General features: G+C 41.4%; 1 protein-coding gene across 4 annotated transcripts in view; it reads right to left on the bottom strand.

The window, feature by feature from the left end:
• The window catches only part of LOC138164902 (centromere protein R-like), a 55492-nt gene that overhangs the window by 31223 nt on the left and 3638 nt on the right, over positions 1-20631 (bottom strand). For 2 of the 4 annotated variants that reach the window (XM_069092850.1, XM_069092851.1), the window contains exons 2-4: positions 9541-9583; positions 3198-3284; positions 2052-2184 (exon numbers count right to left, since the gene is read on the bottom strand). In XM_069092850.1, the coding sequence (XP_068948951.1) occupies positions 2052-2184; positions 3198-3284; positions 9541-9583 (263 nt within the window). Of the gene's footprint in view, positions 1-2051; positions 2185-3197; positions 3285-9540; positions 9584-9957; positions 10215-20631 lie in introns of all 4 variants that reach the window. The other 2 variants (XM_069092853.1, XM_069092852.1) reach the window with 2 other exon arrangements.

The following is a 20631-nucleotide window of genomic DNA, read 5'->3' as shown; positions in this document are numbered from 1 at the left end:
TTAAGGAAAGCAGAAAACTGGGGGAAAAAAAATTTGCAACAAGTATATATCTGATAAAGGCCTCATTTCTCAAACATATAGAGAACTGAGTCTAATTTTTAAAAATACAAATCATTCCCCAGTTGATAAACAGTCAAGGGATATGAACAGCAGTTTTCAGACAAAGAAATCAAAGCTATCTACAGTCACATGAAAAAAAATGCTCTAAATCCCTATTGATTAGAGAAATACAAATTAAAACAACTCTGAGGTACTACCTTACACCTATCAGATTGGCTAATATGACAAAAAAGGAAAAAGACAAATGTTGGAGAAGATGTGGGAAAACTGGGACACTAATGCATTGCTGGTGGAGTTGTTAACTGGTCCAACCATTCTGGAGAGCAATTTGGAACTATGTCCGAAGAGCTATAAAACTGTGTATGCCCTTTGATCCAGCAACACCAGTGCTAAGGTCTATATCCCAAAGACATTAAAAAAAGAGGAAAGGACCTATTTGTATAAAAATAAATTTATAGCAGCTCTTTTTGTGGTGGCTAAGAATTGGAAATTGAAGGGATACCCATCAATAGGGTTATGGCTAAACAAGCTGTGTATATGATTGTGATGGAATATTATTGTGCTGTAAGAAATGACAAGCAGGATGATTTCTGAAAATCCTGGGGGATTTATATGAACTGATGCATAGTGAAGTGAACAGAACTAAGAGAACATTATATACACAGTAACAGAAATACTGGTCAATAAAGAATTGTAAATGACTTAGCTATTCTCAGCAACAAAATGATCCAAGACAACCCCAAAGGACTCACGATGAAGCATACTATCGACCTCCAGAGAAAGAACTGATATCGTTTGAATACAGACTGAAGTATGCTACTTTCACTTTCTTTCATTCTTTTTGTTTTAATTAGAGTCTTCCTGTATAAAATGACTAATATGGAAATGTTTTACATTATTGTGCATATATAACCGACATCTGACTGCTTACCATCTTGGGGAGGAGGGAAGAAAAGGAGGGAGGCAGGGATAAAATATGCAAATCAAAACTCAAAAAAAAAGTTCTAAAAAACTGTTTTAACATGAAATTGGGGGGAAAATAAAATATATTTTTAAAAAGTTATGGGTAAACAAAATCAAGCTCAAAATATTAAAAATAAAACATTGTCATATTAACATACAAGTCTTTCATTAGTAAAGACGTAAGCCAATTTAAAACCACTTTCAGAATTATGTGAGAGTCAGGAAGACTCACAGTCAGAAGTGACTTTGTTAGTGGGTTTTGCTTACATTTTTCTTTGTTACAAGGGAAAGGTGAATATTAGGCATTGATCTGAACAGTCAAAAAGGAGCATGAGTTATGAAATGGCAAAAAAAAATTAAATGAAAAATGGTATGATTTTGAGGCAATAATAATAATATCCAGCATTTATATAGTTTATATTATGTGCCAGCACTACCCTGTGCTAAGCACATTAGAGAGATTGTCTGTTCTGATCCTCATAACAACCCTGGGAGGCAGGCATTATTATCTTCCCCATTTTACAGAAAAGAAAACTAAGACAAAGAGTGGTTAAGGGATTTGCCCCAGATCACAGGGCTAAGTTAAGTGTCTGAGGTTGGGTTTGAGTTTAGGCGGGCAACATGGATGATACTAAGGAGATAACAGGTAAGAAACAAACATTTAGAAATAGTCAGAAAGCTCTAGGAGCAATAGTGATCTAGCAGTGTGTGACTAGCAGCTAGTTATTGTAAGGATCTGTATCAGTTATAATTTACAGTTGGTGGCTGAAGGCAAGCAAAGCATAATCTCTACTTAACAAATCTGATGGTACAGGAACACATTTTGCAATAGTATCTTAAGTGTTCTGAAAGTTTATATTGATGTCAAAATTGTCTTAATGCTCTTTCTCCATGTTTAAATTCTCTCAATGATGGGGAGGAGAGAGAAAATCAGAGACAATGTGACCCATACATCATATGTTCAAATCCTTGATTTAACCAATAACTAGAAAAATTTTACAGTAAATGGAAAAGAATGCTCAACTAACCATCTGATGGTCCATTTCCAAACTCTTGTCCATTATGACTTTTGGGAGATGAATACGGGCTGATTTGGCGAGTTCCTGTTGTTGGTGAGTAAGATGCTATCAAATGTCCACTGGTTCGCCGAGATTTAGGGGGCTGTAACAAATAATTTTTAGAGAATTATTGAGATAAGGTGAAGGATCTTTACACATCTTCTATCACACAGTACAAATCCATCCCAAGTTCCTTATCAATGCAATTCCTACTTAGCTCATTTTCAGATTTCAAACTCTTCTCTGCTCCCTTCAGTGCTAACAAAGTCATTTTTACACACATTTCAGATCAGCTCAATAATTTTTTAAGATCTGCAGTCTTGATATATGAACCACTTACCCACTGCAGTCATTCTTTTTCAGCAGGTTGTCCCCAAATGGGATGGAAGAGGCAAGTAAATGGCAACTTTGGATTTTGGTTTGGGCTGAATGCAAAATGTGAATTCAGAAGACTGTAATCCTAGAAACTGGACCACTTCATTCATAAACTTAAAATGCTCTCTGGGGACAGAACTTCTAACTGCCTTGGTCATTCCTAAATTTATTAGGAAAGGAATGTGGGGACAGGGATCTATAACATGTAGACAAAGAAGAACAGGACCCAGGGGTGGCACTGCAAATGGGACCAAGCAAGCAACAAGCATTCATTAAGTGCCTACTGTATGCCAGATGCTATAGGATGAAACAATCCCTATGCTCAAGGGGCTTATATTGTAGTAGGGGAGACCACAAGCACAATTACAAGCATATTCAGACAAAGTGTAAAGAGAATGCAAATACATAGGAAGTAGTAAAATTCAAAGCATTTAAGCTTTTGGAAACTGAGAGCTCTAAGAGCAGAGAGGCTTGGGAGCCAACTTGCAGTGATGCTAAAGGTCAAAGGAGAACGTAGGGCAAAAGCCATCCAGAATTAGAATGTGTTGCTTTAACATACAATGAGCTCCCCCAAGAGGCTGGAAGATCAATGGTTGGGAATCATAGCATCTAAATAGATCTCAGAGGCATCAAGTAGTTCAACCTATCCCAGAGCAAGCGCTCCCTCCAGTGGTCGCTGACAAGCAGGCATCCAGCCTCTGCCCACTGCCTTACGGAGAAATCTAAGGAAGGTTTCTTTACCCACAGCTCCCAAAGCCAGGTATGGACTGGTCCAGACATCCTCGGAGCTTCCTTCCAAAGACATGGGTCTCTCACTCTGGGCTTGTACTGCATAGAAAACGGGAGAGGGACAGGGAAAGGAGAGAGAGTTGGGGGCCTATGGGTGAGGAACACTATTCATATAACTGTCCAGCTGGCATGTCCATTCCTTTTGCTCACCGGTTCTTTTCCTTCCCTCCTTTATTACATGCTCTGGGGGATCAACACTGGTGCACAGTTGGACCACTGCAAAGAGCTGACACACATCTCTCTCCATTCCAGTCTGTCCTGCATGCCACTGTCAATGTGACCTTTTTAAAGTGCAGGACTGATCAGATCACCCCTTTCCCACTCTAAAACTCCAGTGGCTCCCTATCACCTCCAGAGGCATTCTCTGTGTCTGGCATTCAAAGCCCTTCCTAAGCTGCCCCCAACCCCGTTTCTTCATCTTCTTATATTTTATAACTTTACCTTCCCCTGTCCCCCCATTTTCTCTTCAGTCCAGTGACCCCAGACTTGCTGCTCCTTGAACAAGACACTGCCTCTCCTGACTCCAGTTTTCACTGGTCTTTCGTCCTTCAAGTCCCAACTAAAATCCCACTTTATACAAGAAACTTTCCCTATCCCCATGAATTCTAATGCCTTCCCTATGTGGATTATTTCCAGTTCTTTTGTACGTATCTTGTCTGGACATAGCTGTTTGCCCATTGTCTTCCTCATTAGACTGTGGGCTCCTGGAAAGCAGGCACTGTCTTCTGCCCTGCATTGTATCCCCTGGGCTCAGCAACTATATGCTTGGCACATGGTAGAAACTTCATAAATGTTTACTGACTGACATGATACTGCAATAGCACAGCATGATGTAATGAAGGCCCAAACGGTGGTAGAGGAGATGGAAATACAGAACACATGCAAGTGATAATCAGCAAGTAATTACAATGTGCCAAGGCATGTGCCAGGAGTCAGGGACACAGTGATAAACACTGACACCATTCCTCCTCTCATGGACCTCGAGAAAGCAGAATGAAAGGCAGTGGAGGAACTAAGTGGGTATGGACCCAGCAGCAAGAGGCAGCCCAGGTGCCTGGGCCCAGCAGGAGGGCTCCGTGACAGCCCGAGGGAAAGCTCAGTGATGCTCCAGGGTGCACGGCGGCCAGGCTGTGGTCAGGATCGAGGCGGTTTCTAGATGCAGAGTGGGCATATCCGTGCTCGCTAAGGTGCTCAGCATCATCTTCACTAAAGGAACACAAAAGTAACCTAACGTAGCTAAGAAGACAAACTGACCTGATGGGACCATGGCGAAAGACGGAAGAGATAGCAAACCCCAGCGGACGTGGGGCCGCGCTTGCCAGGATCCCTAACCTGAAGCAGCACCTAACGCCGAATCGCTCTTTATTTTTAAAGACACACATTTCAGAAAATTCAAAACCAGATCACTTTTCTACTAATCTCCGTATCAATTTCAGACTCTATATAGCACCAAATGTGCTACAGTAAAATCCTTCTCACAGTTATGATTTTAAATTTTAAAAGTATTGGAGAACATCAAGAATTCTGTGCTGAGACCTGATCGCTGGCTTCCCTTATCATTTCTGCTAGCAGTAAGCAGCCCTGACCCCAGCCCCTATCAGAAAAGACTCTGAGTCTCAGCAGGTTGAGCACCCTTCTCATGTGGCTGTCACCACCTCTCTACCTAGAGTTCCCGTATTTATATGGATTCAGTTATAACCGATGGCATTTGTTCAATCCCTGCCCTACTTTACTATTTCCCAGGGTATGTACAAGAAGTGAGAGTCACTACCCTTATGTGATTTGTGCTGATCTGTTTTCCTATTTGTACCAAAAAATTACTTTATCCAATTGACAAGTGTCAATTGTTTATCACTTCAATTGTATATCACACATTTCTCCTGGAAAACAAATATCTACCTTTCAGAATATATTTTTTTATATATTTTTTGGCCTCTTAAAAAAATACCCTAAATCTTTGTTCTGTTTGAGTTTGAAAACAAACTGTCATTCTATAATCACGACAGGTTAGAAATGAAAACCGGCTTTTCTTCCTGTTCCACTAAGAATTCTCTTAACAAGGATTTAATGTTTTAGATCTTCCTAATGACATGCTTTCTTACCTGTCCTAAGGCCTTCTCCCTTCAGGATTAGTTCAGTAACTCCTAGTAACCATTAACCCAGGCAGTTGGTGGAGTAGTGGGTAGAGGGCCAGGCCTGAAGTCAGGAAGACCTGAGTTCAAATCCAGTCTGAGATACAAGAAGTGTGACTCTAAACAAGTCCCTTAACATCCATTTTCCTCAGTTTCCTCAACCACAAAATGGGGATAATAATAGCACCTATCCTGAAGGGCTGTTGTGAGGATCAAATGAAATAATAATTGTCAAAGCACTTATCCCAGTGCCTGGCACACGTAGGCACTTAATAAATGCTTTTGCCCTACTTTTTAGCCCTGAAGGTATCTGTTGAGCACTCTGAAATGTGGTTTGCCCCCATCTACAGATGTGACACTTACAGGACTCCCAGCTCCAAGTGGTCTCACAGAGGCTGTGATGCTCCATGTGTGTACTAAGGGACAGAGGACAATACTTGGGGCTATCAGGAGAGAAGGGGCAGCTTCCATACTCAGTGAAGACAGAGTGCTAGCCCCTGGATCCCTTTTGGGAGCAGAAGTGGAAGGAAGTTACATATAGGTATGGGTTGGAAGAAGCGGATGACTTGGGTGAATCTAAAGGGGCCACTGGAGATCACCCAGTCTAACTCTATCTTGAAAGATCAGCAAATGGTACTCAGAGAGTCTGGCCGCCTTACCCTAGCTAACACACCTGGTGAGAGGTACAGCCAAGGTGAAAACATGTCTCCCAACTCCCAATCCAGATTTCATGTCTTGGTTCCTCCCAAAGGACTCCTATATAGCTACAATTATTTTGAGGTAAATTTTAACAAAAGCCTCATAAGCACTAAGCAGCCCCAGAAATGCTTCACAATTTCAGGGTCACTAGGTAATCTAGAGCATAATTTCTTCCTAGCTACTACCTCTCCCATTTTAAATGACTCCACAAATGTTAAGAGGTTGTAAGGCTTATGGGATTTAAAGATCTTCCATGCCCCGTTGGACTTGCTGATGTAGCAGGAAGGGGCGGAGCAAGAGGAAGCTGAAGCCAAGCTAGCGTTCCTGCGGTGGCTGGCGGTGGTGGTGACGGCGGCAGCAGCAGAGGCAGTGGCAGCGCGAAGCCCTTTTTGAGTTAGGACTGCTAAGGACTTTCTGCTAAGGACTCCTGCTGAGGACTGCCAGGGGCCGGAGCTGCTGGGAGCGCGCTTCCAGGACGCTGGGTGGTTGCTGTGTGTGGGGAGAGGAGGACCTTTGCCTGAGGTAGCCTGTTCTGTTTTAAAGGCTTGAAAATGTGGGTGCTTTCTACTTTATCTACCTGTGCCAATATCATAACTACTCTGATGGCTTTCACTTTCTGGTTTTGGGACTCAGTCTTTTGGTATCTTAATAAATTTTCTAGTTTATTTCCTCATATGGCAAACATGACGTATTTTGTAATGGATAATTATATCAGCATATTTGTAATCTCTATAGGCATTGTGAATATGGCATTGCTGATACAGAGGTTTGGTGTTATTTTGGAGGTGGAGGAGGGGTAGCAAAAAAAGAAAGTGGTGGAAGAGGTGGAGACAAGGTGAGATGAGTTTTAGGGAATCAAGTTCTAAATACTTTGGCTGCCATTTCTGGGGACCCATGTTCCCCATGACAACAACTATGGTCAGACATTCTAGCAGCTTCTGAAGTTGTGGAAAACCTCATTGGTCACGCAGGAAACAAGAAATTCAAATGAAGGGATTTAGATGCAAGGGTTGGTCCTTAATTCCTGGGAACATGGTGATAGCAGAGGAAACAACTGAAGTCAAAGAGTGGTGGGTGACCGAAATAATGATAAACTGCATTAGGAATACTCAGGGAGTGGACATCCAGAAACATCCTGTTACGGACAGTAACAGAATTTTGGCTCTAAAAGGGATCTGAAAATTCATCCTGTCAACTGAATGTGACCCGGCCTGTGTCAGGTGAGAAAACTGGAGACAGCTAATGGGTAGGTGGCCAATTGGTGGCATCTCTCCCCCACTCAGGGCTCTTCCCCATTGGGGCTTCCCACAGAGATGCGTTGAGACAGAAAAATACTTGTGCAGAAAGCTGCTGAAGAGAAGGGGACTTTCCACTTCCCTTGAAGCCCTGGGTTTTCTGCTCTGACCCATTCAATTTCATAGGAGTTTCCTTCTGCCCTCTGCAATCAGTTGGCTACAACTGCCTTCTGAAATAATAGCGAACGTTTTCATTGCTCATTAAGATCTGCAAAGCGCTTGGCAATATTATGCCATTTGATTCTTACTAAAGCCCCAGGAAGCAGATGCTGTGATTGTGGTTTTCTGAGGTTGTTGGGTGGTGCCGCAGGGAAAGCTCTGGACCTGGAGTCAGGAAGACCTGGATGAAACCCAGCCTCAGACACCTACTAGCTGGGTGGCCCTGTGCAAGTCCCTTCACCTGTCTCTGTAAAACGGAGATAGTCATAGCATCTTTTTCCCAGGGTTGTGGGGACCAACTGAGATGATCATGATAGAGGGCCTGGTACAGTGCCCAGCACAGAGCAAGTGCTAGCTCAGTGCCAGCTGTCGTCAGCATGGTCGCCCCTCTGGAGAGTGTGGCTCCGTGGTGTAGGTTGGACAGAAAAAGTAAACAAGCTCATTCCATCTCCTGCTGCTTCGTCTGTACTTGCAAACTAACTGTGCTTCCACAACATCAGTGAAGATTTCCCGATTCTTTACTCATGACCTTTCATTCACTATCATGAAACCTTCAAGGCTGCTTTTTAGAACAGTCATTTGCAAGACTCTTACTCTGCCTGAGTTGTTTTCCCTTCATATTTCTGGTGCTCCTAGGAAAAAGGGAGATGATTTCCACTTCAAGCATTGAGAAATGTTTAATCAATAAAGTCACTATCTAAAAAAAATCTGAACAGAGTATTTTACAAAGAGAGAGTTCTCTAAATATACCAAAGAGTCACCAGGTATTTCAATGATTATACTGAAGGGTCACATTCTCTTTTTCCAATGAAGCACACTGATTGTGACAATGGGCATTCTGGCCTGCAAGTTCACCACTGTGACCGCTGTACTGCACAGAAAGAATGAATTCTAAAATGCAGTTCTTTTCAGTTCAAATCATTTTGTTCCTACCTCCCAAAGAAGAGCTTTGGGGCAGAAAAGAACTGCATTGAATTTCTGGCTGGACTACGCTTCTCCCAAATCCTACTCTGACTCAAGAAACAGATGCAGAATTACAGTCACAGCTGCACGCTGAACCCAACAAGTTGGCTAATGGTCCACTAAACTGCTAATTAAACTGCTAATGATTTTTTTAGTGCCATTGCAGTATTTTTCCACCTTTGTTTAAATAAAAGAAAAGTATCTCGGAGATTTAAAAAAATTCAAGTTTCTGTTTTGCTAAATACCAGAGAGACATCCAAAGAGGAATTAGACATAAACACATTTCTCTAAAATGACATTGCCATATGGGAAAGAGGGGGAGCTCATTTACTGACCAGGCTTTTGTTTTAATTTACTTTCAAGTGAACTGACTTTCCTTTCATCTTACTATCTCCATGAATGTCCTAGGATTAGGGTTTGAAGCAACACCCACCGTTGGTATGAGAACATAATAAACTGACATATGTCCTGATGTGCTAACACCAAGAATGTACCAGCTAGGTTTACAAAAAGGGGTTGCAACAGCACAATTCGAGTTCATTGTGAAAACGGTGGTGAAATTTATTACAGTGTTGCTACCATCCTGTTTAATCACACCAGTCTGGCTGTCAGAGGTAATTGTAACTGACAGAAAACTGTTAAAGCTAATGTTTCTGTTCTGCATTTCTACAATAAGCTACATAATATGTACATTAAAGTATTCTCATAATTCAGTTGTTTATGCTTTTTTGTGTCAGAACATTCATTCCTACAACTAATACAGTAATTTCTGCACACTTTTATAAACATTTGTAGTTTACATTTGCCTCCTGAGTAATCAGTAGATATTAAGAAGACTGATCAATAATTTTTATTTATAAAAAATTAACATTATAAAAAGTAACAACCAACATGAGATAAGGACTTACCAAAATTAACAGCTCATTTTAGTAAATGATTTCCCTTGCCTAGCAATAAGGCTTTTAAATAAATAAGTGGAATTTTAAAAGGTCTAATAATCCATATAATTTTCCCACATATGATTAAAATACACAATTAGATACTTACATTTTCCTGTAATAAGACATCCAACTTCAGGGCTCTTTTAACACTGTAAACAAAATATTTAAAGAGATCTTAAATTTTACAAGCCTCAAGTAACTTATATTTTCATAGGCAATATGCACAAAGTTTTTAAGAGTCAATTTTGCAACTCAGTTTCGTGTATTTTACAATCCTGGAAGATGACATATATTAGGAAAAGCGCCTCTCAAGAGGCATTTTTTATACCTGGTTTTATGCTTTAATATTATATGAGAGAGTGCACCTTCACTAATGACATTATCTCTTATAAGTATCTCTATTTAAAAAGTAGCTATGCTAATCACACAAGCACTCCTTATTAAATGCACCCAACTTTAGAACATCCCAGAAAATTATCCCCAACAAATCCAGCTCTCCACAAGAGTCCAGTCACTTACATACCTTTAGGGTGGGTATTGAAAGGAACTTTTCATTAGCAGGAAAGAGTCAAGGTGAAAAACAGTTGTTCAGCCCATCCTCTGGGTTCTTGACGTGATTCAGTGCTACCAGACTATGGCCTAACTGGGGAACAGATGCTCCATGACTTTACAAGTCCCCAACCCATAAGAAGCTATTTTTTTGTCTTCTTTACTAAACTGCATCAGGCACATGCTCAGCTTTCCATGTACAAAGTCTGTTCTGCTGAACTGGATGCCCAGCTGTTCATGGAAATAGTCAGAAAGGAAAAGCGGAATATTTATAAGACTTTATTTCGTGCAGCTGTCTTCTAAAGAGCAGTCATCAAAATTTTATTGAATGCAGACTAAATACTCCAAGGAGAAAAAGGTCAACATAAATTAGGTCTAGTTTTCCCAGTGACAAATGCAGCTTTAGAAGTACCTTCTTGGTCCTTGCAAAATAGAAACTAATTTAATTACATAAAAATTAAAGCACAAAACGGGTCAGAAACATTGTGAAAGTCCATATCTTCATTTCAAACCAAAAAGCAAATCACTGAAAAATGCATCCTTGTCTAGACACTGTCTTATCTAATGGTTTGTTGGCAACCATCAGAAAGGGATCCAAGACAAAGGGAACTTGGACCTAAACAAATTCCTTCATAATCACAAAATTGAAGAAATATCAAACTACATGTAAAATTACTGCCATTGTCCGTGTAATCCTAGCTTGCAGAATTATTTTAAGGAACATTTAAAGTCATTTAAAATAAATCTTAAAAAAAGATCTTTCAGAAATCTATTTAAAATCAAATGACTAAATACTCTCCCATCAAGCATGGAAAAATAGTGGTATGAATAACTCAAAATGGGAAATGATAAAAAAAACACAACTATTTACATTTGGTTTAAAATAAATATTACTCTGCATGGAACAGTCCATTCTAAAAGTTCATAACTCTTAAAAACATCTTCAATTAAGTTCATTTAATCAGTTCTTGATGCCTGCTATATGTATGACAGGTGGTGGGCCAAGAAGATGTTAAATGGAAACAAGGCAGATCTTGGCCTCAAGGGGCTAATAAAACTCTAAAGGCAGAATATGATCACTGCAAGGAAGAGTTCCAGAGTCTATGAGGTGAGGGAGGAAGAAGAGATCACACACACAGGAACAGTCGGTGAGGAAGATGACGTCGCACGTCCTTGAGGAAGAGGAGAGTTTTAACAGACACAGAAGGAAGAGGGCAGGGGGACATCCAGCCTGAAGAAGAGGGAAGAACTACAGGCACAGAAAGTATGGGACAAGGCTGAGGGAAGCAGGTCACACTCTGGAGGAACAATTAGAAAAGTGTTTTGGTTTCCCTCACATTTCCTAAAGTTGGAGGGTTAGGGAGAAGAGATACCAGAGAAGGTTAAAACAAGGTCATAGTCCTCAAGGAGCACATAGTCGGCCGTCCATGGGGCAAACTGTAACAGATCACTTTTCAGACAGAACTCGATCTCATAAAGTCCACTGCAGTCTCTTGCAAGTTGAAATAGGAAGATTCTACACAGTGTTTGTTACAAGAGGTCAGAGAAGACCCTGGAATCAGAAAAGGCGAAACGAGGGACAAAGGTCTTCAGATGGACCTTTTGAAGCCTAGATACAAGGCGGTCGGTCAAAGGGAAGGACTCTAGGAGGACGTCCCTACAGGAGAGGCACAAAGACAGAAGGCTTGCCAAGTGATGAGAATAGAGAGGTCCCAATCTTAAAGACATGAAAGAGTCCTATTAGGAAGCGGTGGGAAGTAATGTTGGACAGGTAAATGGTGTGGGATTATGGAATTCTTGGGAGTTACAGCAGGTTTAAAAGTTCAGGATTGTCCATGAATACAAGAGGATTACATTAAAAACGGATGCCTCACAGCCCTTAACACCACAGGCACTGGGTATGTAGTAGGTGCTTAATATGCATTAAGTGACTGATATTATCAATAATAATACTCTTTGACTAATTATATTGTGACTTAATTTTGTTTAACACCTGATTCAGTAGATCCCCCAAATTAGGTGAGGTTTGATTACACAGCACTGAATGAAATCAGTACTGATTAAGCTTCAATTAGTTATCTCCAAACAAATAAAACTAATGGTGCTCTTGGCTCGAGCTCTCCTCCATGCTTTCCGAACATTTTCAAAGCTACACAATATGGGCGTATGGGTATGCCACATAAAGATTTAGGAATTGAGGCTAATGAGGGAAGAAGTCTGGACCAGTATTCTAAACATGTGAAAACTAAAGGCTCTGTCATGGGGCTTCTCAAAACAGGGACTGAACACAGAACAGCATACCAGGGGTGATGGTGGCAAGAAGAAATGCAGTCATGTGGATACAACTTTGGGAGCCTTGATGCCATGCCAAATTCTTCCCTGAAGGTTGGGCAAATCACATAATCTCACTAAGCTTCATAGAGTTGATAATAACACTGGCCTGTAAAGTACTAAGAAATCTCTGAATGGAAGATAAAAATATCACTTAGTATCTCTCTGCTTCTAGTTACTCTCCATTATAATGGAGAAAATATTGCCAGCCACCAAATGCACAGGGGTGCTCAGAGAATTGTTGAGTGTGCTTGTGAAATGCTCAGAAATCCTCTGATGAAAGGCAATGACCAAATTCACATCCCATGTGACTCCTTGTATGTAAATTAAGATATTAAAACTGATTTATTTTCCATCCTATACTGGGAAATGAGTAAAGCAGGTAGGAGGGGCTCTTATCAAGCTGGGTGGTGGACAAACATGTATAAGCACAGCACACACACAGGCGAGAGGGGGAGGGGCACAGCCCTCACTTCATCCAGTGGAAGGTATGACTGAGCTCTCAGCTCAGTGAGAGTACTCTTTTCCAGTTCATGATGACAAAACCAGCAACAAATATTCCCCATTATCGAAAGACGTTTGCTGCATAACCTTTGTCCAAAGGTTACCAGAGAAGCATAATCTGTGGAAGACATACTATGGATGTGGTCATGCTTAAGTACATACATTCTAAGGGAGAAGTGAAATAATTAGTATAAAAGTGTTTCAGTCTTAAAGTATACTTCCAGTTGTAAACATTAAAAAAAAATTCCTAACTGGCACCATGATAGCTGTCATTTATTCACATCCTTTTCTACTTTTCCTCTCTTGGTCACCCCCCCCCCTTCATCCAGAGGAGAAAGCCGAGAGGAGGGGTAAGACCAGCACTGGTAAGCTGTAACTGAAGTGATCTGCTCCCAGTGCCCTGCACCTCCTCTCTACCCTTCCCCAGACACATTCCTGGTTCTCACACTTACTCCTTTGTAACTAATCTTGCATGATCTCTCCCTGACTCTATTCCCTTCTTAAACTGTGTCTCCTTTCCCTAATCTGACTGTTCCCTGTGAAGTTTAAAGTCTGACTCCATCAATTCCTCCATGTGTTCATACATCTGTCTGTGTGACATGGGCATAAGTCCTTTTCAATCCCTCTTTGTGGTTCAGAAGAGAGCAAACAGTACACATGACACCTGGTGCCCTCCCCAACTCCATTTTTGTATTTCAATAGTAAGCTCCATCCCAACGTATTCCTTTTTCTTTCCCCTCTTAAGACTATCAAACCAGAACAAATCCACCCTCAGTCCATTCATCTTATTTAATTCTTTCTGTAACCCTTGAAGTCATGAGATTCTAAAGAGAAACTCAGCTCTTCTTCCCCTACTGTATTTGCCTTTCTAAGTTTCCCTTGACTCATGTGTTTGCATTTCAAGGTATCTACTAAACTCTGGTCTTCTCATCAGAAACTTAAAAGTCCCTTGTTCCATTAAAGGTCCATTTATTTTCCTGTAGAAGTATGACTTGCAGGGTATTTTATTCTAGTTGTCAGATTTTATTTTTGAAATGCTATATTTCCAGATTATGTCTCTTCTGAAGTGGTGGTTTCCAGGTCTTGTGTGAAACTGATTGTGGTTCCTTAGTATATGAATCCTTTCTTTTTTTTTCCCCTTTTTTTGGAGGGCAATTGGGGTTAAGTGACTTGCCCAAGGTCACACGGCTAGTAAGTGTCAAGGGTCTGAGTCCAGATTTGAACTCAGGTCCTCCTGACTCCAGGGCTGGTGCTCTGTTCACTGTACCACTTAGCCTCCTATGAACCTTTTCTTTCTGGCTGCTTCTGGTATATTTTTCTTAGACTTGTAAACTCTGGATTTTGGCTATGGCATTCTTGGGTTTCTTTGAGGAGCGGATTTTATTAGTGCATTTTATTTTCACTTGGGACTCTGAGAAATTTGTTTCTTGAAATATGGCTTTTCTAGGGGGTGAGGAGAGTCCAGTTCTTATCAGGGAGTCCAAAGGTTCGTTCTTCTGGGCTTGTTTTCCATATCAGCTGCTTATGAAAGTAGATACTTGACATTTTCTTCAATTTTTCTAATATTTGAATTTTGTTTCTACATTTCTTATTGTCTCTTTAAGTTGCTGAGTTCTGTTTGAACTATTCTGACATCCAGGGTACAGGACCCCACTTTCTGTTCTATTTATTCTCCTTCCAATGCTGTCTTCTAGAGGACTTGCGTCATTTTATCTTTTTCTTCACTTATTCTAGATGTTCTTATAGACCTTGTTCACAAATTTGTTTGTTTTTCCTCTGAGGCTCTGTTTGTAGCTATGGAGTTATTCTTTTCTGGGATTTCCTCAAGTGATGGGATCCATTTTTCTTCATAAAATGCTTAGCATTTTATTTTATCTACTCTTACCTCTCATTTCTGTTCTTGGTTTGGGACTCTGCCAGATCAAGTCTCTGGGTCATTCCACATACTCCTGAATGGGAAGGTCCTAAGCTCACTTCCTGAACTCCTATCACAGCTGCCTTCCAATTCTCTTGTGTTTGTGGGCTCAGAGAACTGGCAAGTTTCAATGTCTCTAAAAGAGTTTTGCACCAATCAGGGTGATGCCATAGTCTTCCATCCCTGCTGGGGCTTATCTTCTTCTGGGCTTTACCATTTTTTCCCTCTCTCTCATTCCCTGATTTTCCCAATCAGGGTACTGCTGGGGCCTTCTGTCCTAACTGGGTCTTCCCTGATCAAGTGTTTCTCCCATCTTTCTGGTACATAAAGTCAGCTTAAGCAAGAGTATCAAACACTTGGCCTGCAACATTCCTGAATGCAGCTCAGGGAATGTAGTATTTAACAAGATAAATTAAAATAAAATTAAACATAGATAATGCTAATACGTGGTTTTCTAAATCAAAACACACCCACAAGGATCACTGTGTGGTTTAGTAAAAGGCCCCACATCTAATTGAGTCTGATACCACTGAGCCTGAGTATATTAGATTCTCAAACTCAATATGCCCCAAATAGACCTCATTATCTTTCTCCCCAAACCCATCAGTTATTGTTGAGGCTTCCACCATCCCTCCAGTCACACAGATTTGTGACCTCTGGGTGTCAACTTACACCACTCACAGTTACTTCCAATCAAACGCCAGATCTTCTTGTTTCTATCTTCACAATGCCTCTCCCATTGGTCTCTCACTCACAGTCACCACCCTAGTTTGGGGCTTTATCACTTTTCACCTCAACTATTATAATAGCCTCCTTTTTGGTGTCCCTGTCTCAAGCACCTTCCTTTCCCATCCATCCATCCAAAACCTCATTTGGAACAGGTGTCCCCCCCACCCCCACACACACATCTTCTCTTTGCCCCTCCCCTCTAGCCACTTAAAGCCTTTTAGATCAGCAAGCCAAAAAGGATAGAGTTGTTCAAACTAACTGGACTGAGGTGGGACTCATCAACTCTAGACCTTTTGGTGAAAGAGAGGACCATGAGGCCTTACTATAACCCTTGCCAATATGCCCTTGTAAGGGTTATGGGATTTAAAGATCTTCCATGCCCCATTGGACTTGCTGACGTAGCAGGAAGGGGCGGAGCAAGAGGAAGCGGAAGCCAAGCTGGAGTTCCTGCGGTGGCTGGTGGTGGCGGCGACAGCGGTGGCAGCAGCAGAGGCAGCGGCAGCGGCAGCGTGAAGCCCTTTTTGAGTTAGCCAGAATTTCTGCTAAGGACTCCTGCTGAGGACTGCCAGGGGCCGGAGCTGCTGGGAGCGCGCTTCCTGGACGCTGGGTGGTTGCTGTGAGTGGGGAGAGGAGGACCTTTGCCTGAGGTAGCCTGTTCTGTTTTAAAGGCTTGAAAATGTGGGTGCTTTCTACTTTATCTACCTGTGCCAATATCATAAATACTCTGATGGCTTTCACTTTCTGGTTTGGGGATTCAGTCTTTTGGTATCTTAATAAATTTTCTAGTTTATTTTCCCATATGGCAAACATGATGTATTTTGTGATGGATAATTATATCAGCATATTTGTAATCTCCATAGGCATTGTGAATATGGCATTGCTGATACATTTGGCGACAAGGATGGGACTTGGTATGCAGTTATTGACTTGGCAAATGCCTTCTTCACCATCCCAATAGACCCTAAACAATGGGACCACTTCGCTTTCACTTGGCAGGGTAGACAATATACTTTTACTCGCTTGCCACAAGGGTACATACATAGCCCCACTATTTGTCACAGGATTGTGGCTGAACAGTTGGATGAATTAAAGCTACCTGGTGTACACTGTACATACCACTACATTGATGATATCATGATACAGGGAAAAGATGCGAAAGTAGTGGAAAGGAGTTTGACCCTTCTAATTGAGTATATGAAAAGTAAAGGGTGGGAAATTAACCCTGCAAAGGTTCAAGGACCAGCTCAGAATGTGAAGTTTTTGGGTATACAATGGAACAAGGGGCTAAGGGAGATTCTTCCTCAAGCCCGACAAAAGATTCAGGATTTCCTACCCCTACCAATAAGAAGGAGGCCCAAAAGTTCACAGGATTGTTTGGATATTGGAGGCACCACATTCCACATTTGGGACGGATTTTAAAACCTTTATATAGAGTCACAAGGAAGAAATATGAATTCGATTGGGGACTTGAGCAGAGTAAAGCTTTTGAAGAAGCCAAGGCTGCCATACAATTGGCCCTAGATTTGTGGCCCATGCAAAATGGTCCAGTGGAATTGCAAGTGACTGTACAAGATGATTATGCAAACTGGAGCTTATGGCAAAAACAACAAAGCCGAAATGTACCTTTGGGATTTTGGTGTAGGAAACTCCCTTCATCTGGAGTCCAGTATACACCTTTTGAAAAGCAGTTGTTAGCTGCATATTGGGCTTTGGTGGAGACTGAACAACTGACTCTGGGCCATGAAGTGATATTAAGACCTGGAATCCCAATTATGACCTGAGTAATGAGTACCCCAGCTTCTCACAGAATTGGACATGCCCAAGAGGCTAGTATAATCAAATGGAAGTGGTATATTCAAAATAGAGTGAAAACAGGCAAAAGCGGAGTCTCTGCTCTACATGAATCGGTAGCAAACATAGAAATTGAGAGGAATGACACACCCCCTGAGCCAAAGCAACAGTTGGTAAAGTCCACTGTAAAATGGAATGAGGGATATGATGTATTAACTGAGGAACAAAAGAGACATGCATGGTTTACTGATGGGACAGCAAAATATTTGGGCCAAAAAAGACATTGGAAAGCAGTGGCCTATAACCCATGTACTAGAAGGACTTTGGAAAGTACTGGGATAGGTGCAAGTAGCCAATATGCTGAACTTACGGCAGTATATCAAGCCATCAAAATAGAACAAGGAGGACAGTGTCATATATTCACTGATTCATGGGTGGTAGCTAATGGGTTAGCTACATGGATGCCCATGTGGAAAAATGAAAATTGGGAAATTCATGGTAAACAAGTCTGGGGCAAAGAATTATGGGAAGATATCTGGAACATGTCTTTGGTCACTGACTTGTCAGTTTTTCATGTAGATGCTCACGTGGCCCCCACCACACCAGAACGTGAGTACAATGCTCATGCTGATCGACTGACAAAGATTGCTACTGAACATATTGTCCCTACTTTGACAACAACTGATGATCCGGTATTAGCAAAATGGGTCCACCAAACAGCAGGCCATTTGGGGGTCCAGGCCACACACCAGTGGGCACAAGATCGAGGTATTAGTATCTCTCATTCACTGTTAAAACAGATAGCAGAAGAATGTCATATATGTCAATTAGAAAAGGAGCGAACTGTTCCTCGGGTAGTAACTGGAGAGATAGCAAGAGGAAAAGTCCCAGCCCAAATCTGGCAAATAGATTATATTGGTCCACTACCACTGGATAAAGGATGCAGATTTATATGTACTTGTGTTGATACCTATTCAGGTGTACTAGTAGCTTGTCCTTATAAGAATGCAACCCAGAAAAACACTTGTAAAACTCTAGATCTCCTAAGTCTATATTATGGAACCCCAATGCAGATTCAAAGTGACAACGGGTCACATTTCAAAGGCAATGAAATGAAGAAGTATTGTATACTAAACAATATAGAATGGATATATCATATTCCATATTATCCAGAAGCATCTGGGTTGATTGAAAGAATGAATGGATTACTGAAAGGACAATTGAGGAAGTTAAGTTCCAATAATTCATATCAACATTGGAAGGATAATTTGTTCATGGCTTTGCGTAATTTGCATAATAGACCATTGGGAGGAAGTACACCTCTAGCCAGAATGATGACCCCCAATCTGCAAATTAGAAAACAACAAACACACAAGATCCCAAATATTGAGTATTGGACCTTGAGGCCAGATGTCCCAGCACCGTACCCAGGACCACCTGGTTCAGTGGGGTATGATTTACATTGTTTAGAGGACTTTTGGTTGGACAGAAAAGAAATAAGAAAAATCTCCACTGGGATATGCATAAGAATCCCTAAAAATCACTTTGGACAGATTTTACCCAAATCAGGATTAGCAGCTCAAGGAATACATGTATTGGCTGGAGTAATAGATTCTAATTATCAAGGAGAAATTGTTGTAACATTCCAGAATTTAGGTGAAGGGCCCATACAGATTCACAAGAATGATAGGATAGTTCAAGTGATTATCGTTCCTTGTAAAACAATGCCACTTGTAAAAACTGACCCTCCTTCCAAAATAACTGTTACAGGAACTGAAGGATTTGGTTCTACTGATAGAATAAAATCAGGAGCTAAAGTATGGGTAAAACGGAAGCCAGATGATGTTCCAAAGGCTGCAGAGATTATAGCATATGGGAGGGATAACACTGTAACTATTGTTTATTCTGGAGAAGATGATTACAAAATTGTACCCTTAAGTCATTTATTCTACCATGAGTGAGGCTACAATAGTCTGGTTATTGTCTTTGCTTCTTCTTGATTTTTTTTGTTTGTTCACCTTGTTTGTTAGATTTGTTTCCACAGGCTTGGTACCCTCCATCTGTAGATGCCTGATAGCTTAAGCTGGATGCCACCCCCTATCTGCAACTGTGATGTGTCACCCTTGGACCTGGCATCAAGCATATTAAGAACTGACCTCTCAAATGGGACCCCTTAGGACAGGGACAGCTCTACATCTGATTTCAGCAGCAAGTAGCCATAGAAGAAGAGATCTTCACCCCTTACCACAAGATTTTGGGGCCCCATTTGTTCGGGGTGGGGGGAATGATGGGGAGCTTGTGCTCAAGCCCCACCCTAAAATATGGTTTTCTGTGTTTATTGTGTGCTATTCTTGTTATATTGTTGTGAAATTTTGTTGACACTAGTTATTCCTACTGTATTTTTGCCAAGTAAGGGACATGAAAGATCTTGGGGCCGAATGTAAGGGTTATGGGATTTAAAGATCTTCCATGCCCCATTGGACTTGCTAACATAGCAGGAAGGGGCGGAGCAAGAGGAAGCGGAAGCCAAGCTGGAGTTCCTGCGGTGGCTGGCGGTGGCGGCAGCAGCAGAGGCAGCGGCAGTGGCAGTGCGAAGCCCTTTTTGAGTTAGCCAGAATTTCTGCTAAGGACTCCTGCTGAGGACTGCCAGGGGCCGGAGCTGCTGGGAGCGCGCTTCCCGGACGCTGGGTGGTTGCTGTGAGTGGGGAGAGGAGGACCTTTGCCTGAGGTAGCCTGTTCTGTTTTAAAGGCTTGAAAATGTGGGTGCTTTCTACTTTATCTACCTGTGCCAATATCATAACTACTCTGATGGCTTTCACTTTCTGGTTTGGGGACTCAGTCTTTTGGCATCTTAATAAATTTTCTAGTTTATTTCCCCATATGGCAAGCATGATGTATTTTGTGATGGATAATTATATCAGCATATTTGTAATCTCCATAGGCATTGTGAATATGGCATTGCTGATACAGCCCTACAGACTCCCACCCATGGGATCAAGCCAGCTGATATAACTCATAAAGTTATGGACGTGGCCATCCACCCTGCAGCTAAAATCTCTTTTATGTGTCCATCCAAATAAAATAGAAGTCCTTTAAGATCAGGGTCCCTCCTGATATATACATATACATACATACACACATATATGGATGTATATGTATACATCCTCATTGTTAAGCATAGTGCTTGGCTTATATACTAAGTGCTTAATAAATGTTTTTTCCCATCCATCCATCCATTCACCTACTCACCTATCCATCCATCCATCCATCCACCCGCCCACCCACCCACCAACCCATCCATCCATCCATCCATCCATCCATCCATCCATCCATCCATCCATCCATCCATCCATCCATCCATCCATCCATCCATCCATC

This window comes from Petaurus breviceps, unplaced genomic scaffold (genome assembly GCF_028583685.1).
Source record: "Petaurus breviceps papuanus isolate PSGF00001 unplaced genomic scaffold, PetGlider_PUasm1.0 207, whole genome shotgun sequence".
Taxonomy (NCBI): Eukaryota; Metazoa; Chordata; class Mammalia; order Diprotodontia; family Petauridae; genus Petaurus; species Petaurus breviceps.
This window is presented reverse-complemented; position numbering and strand designations above follow the sequence as displayed.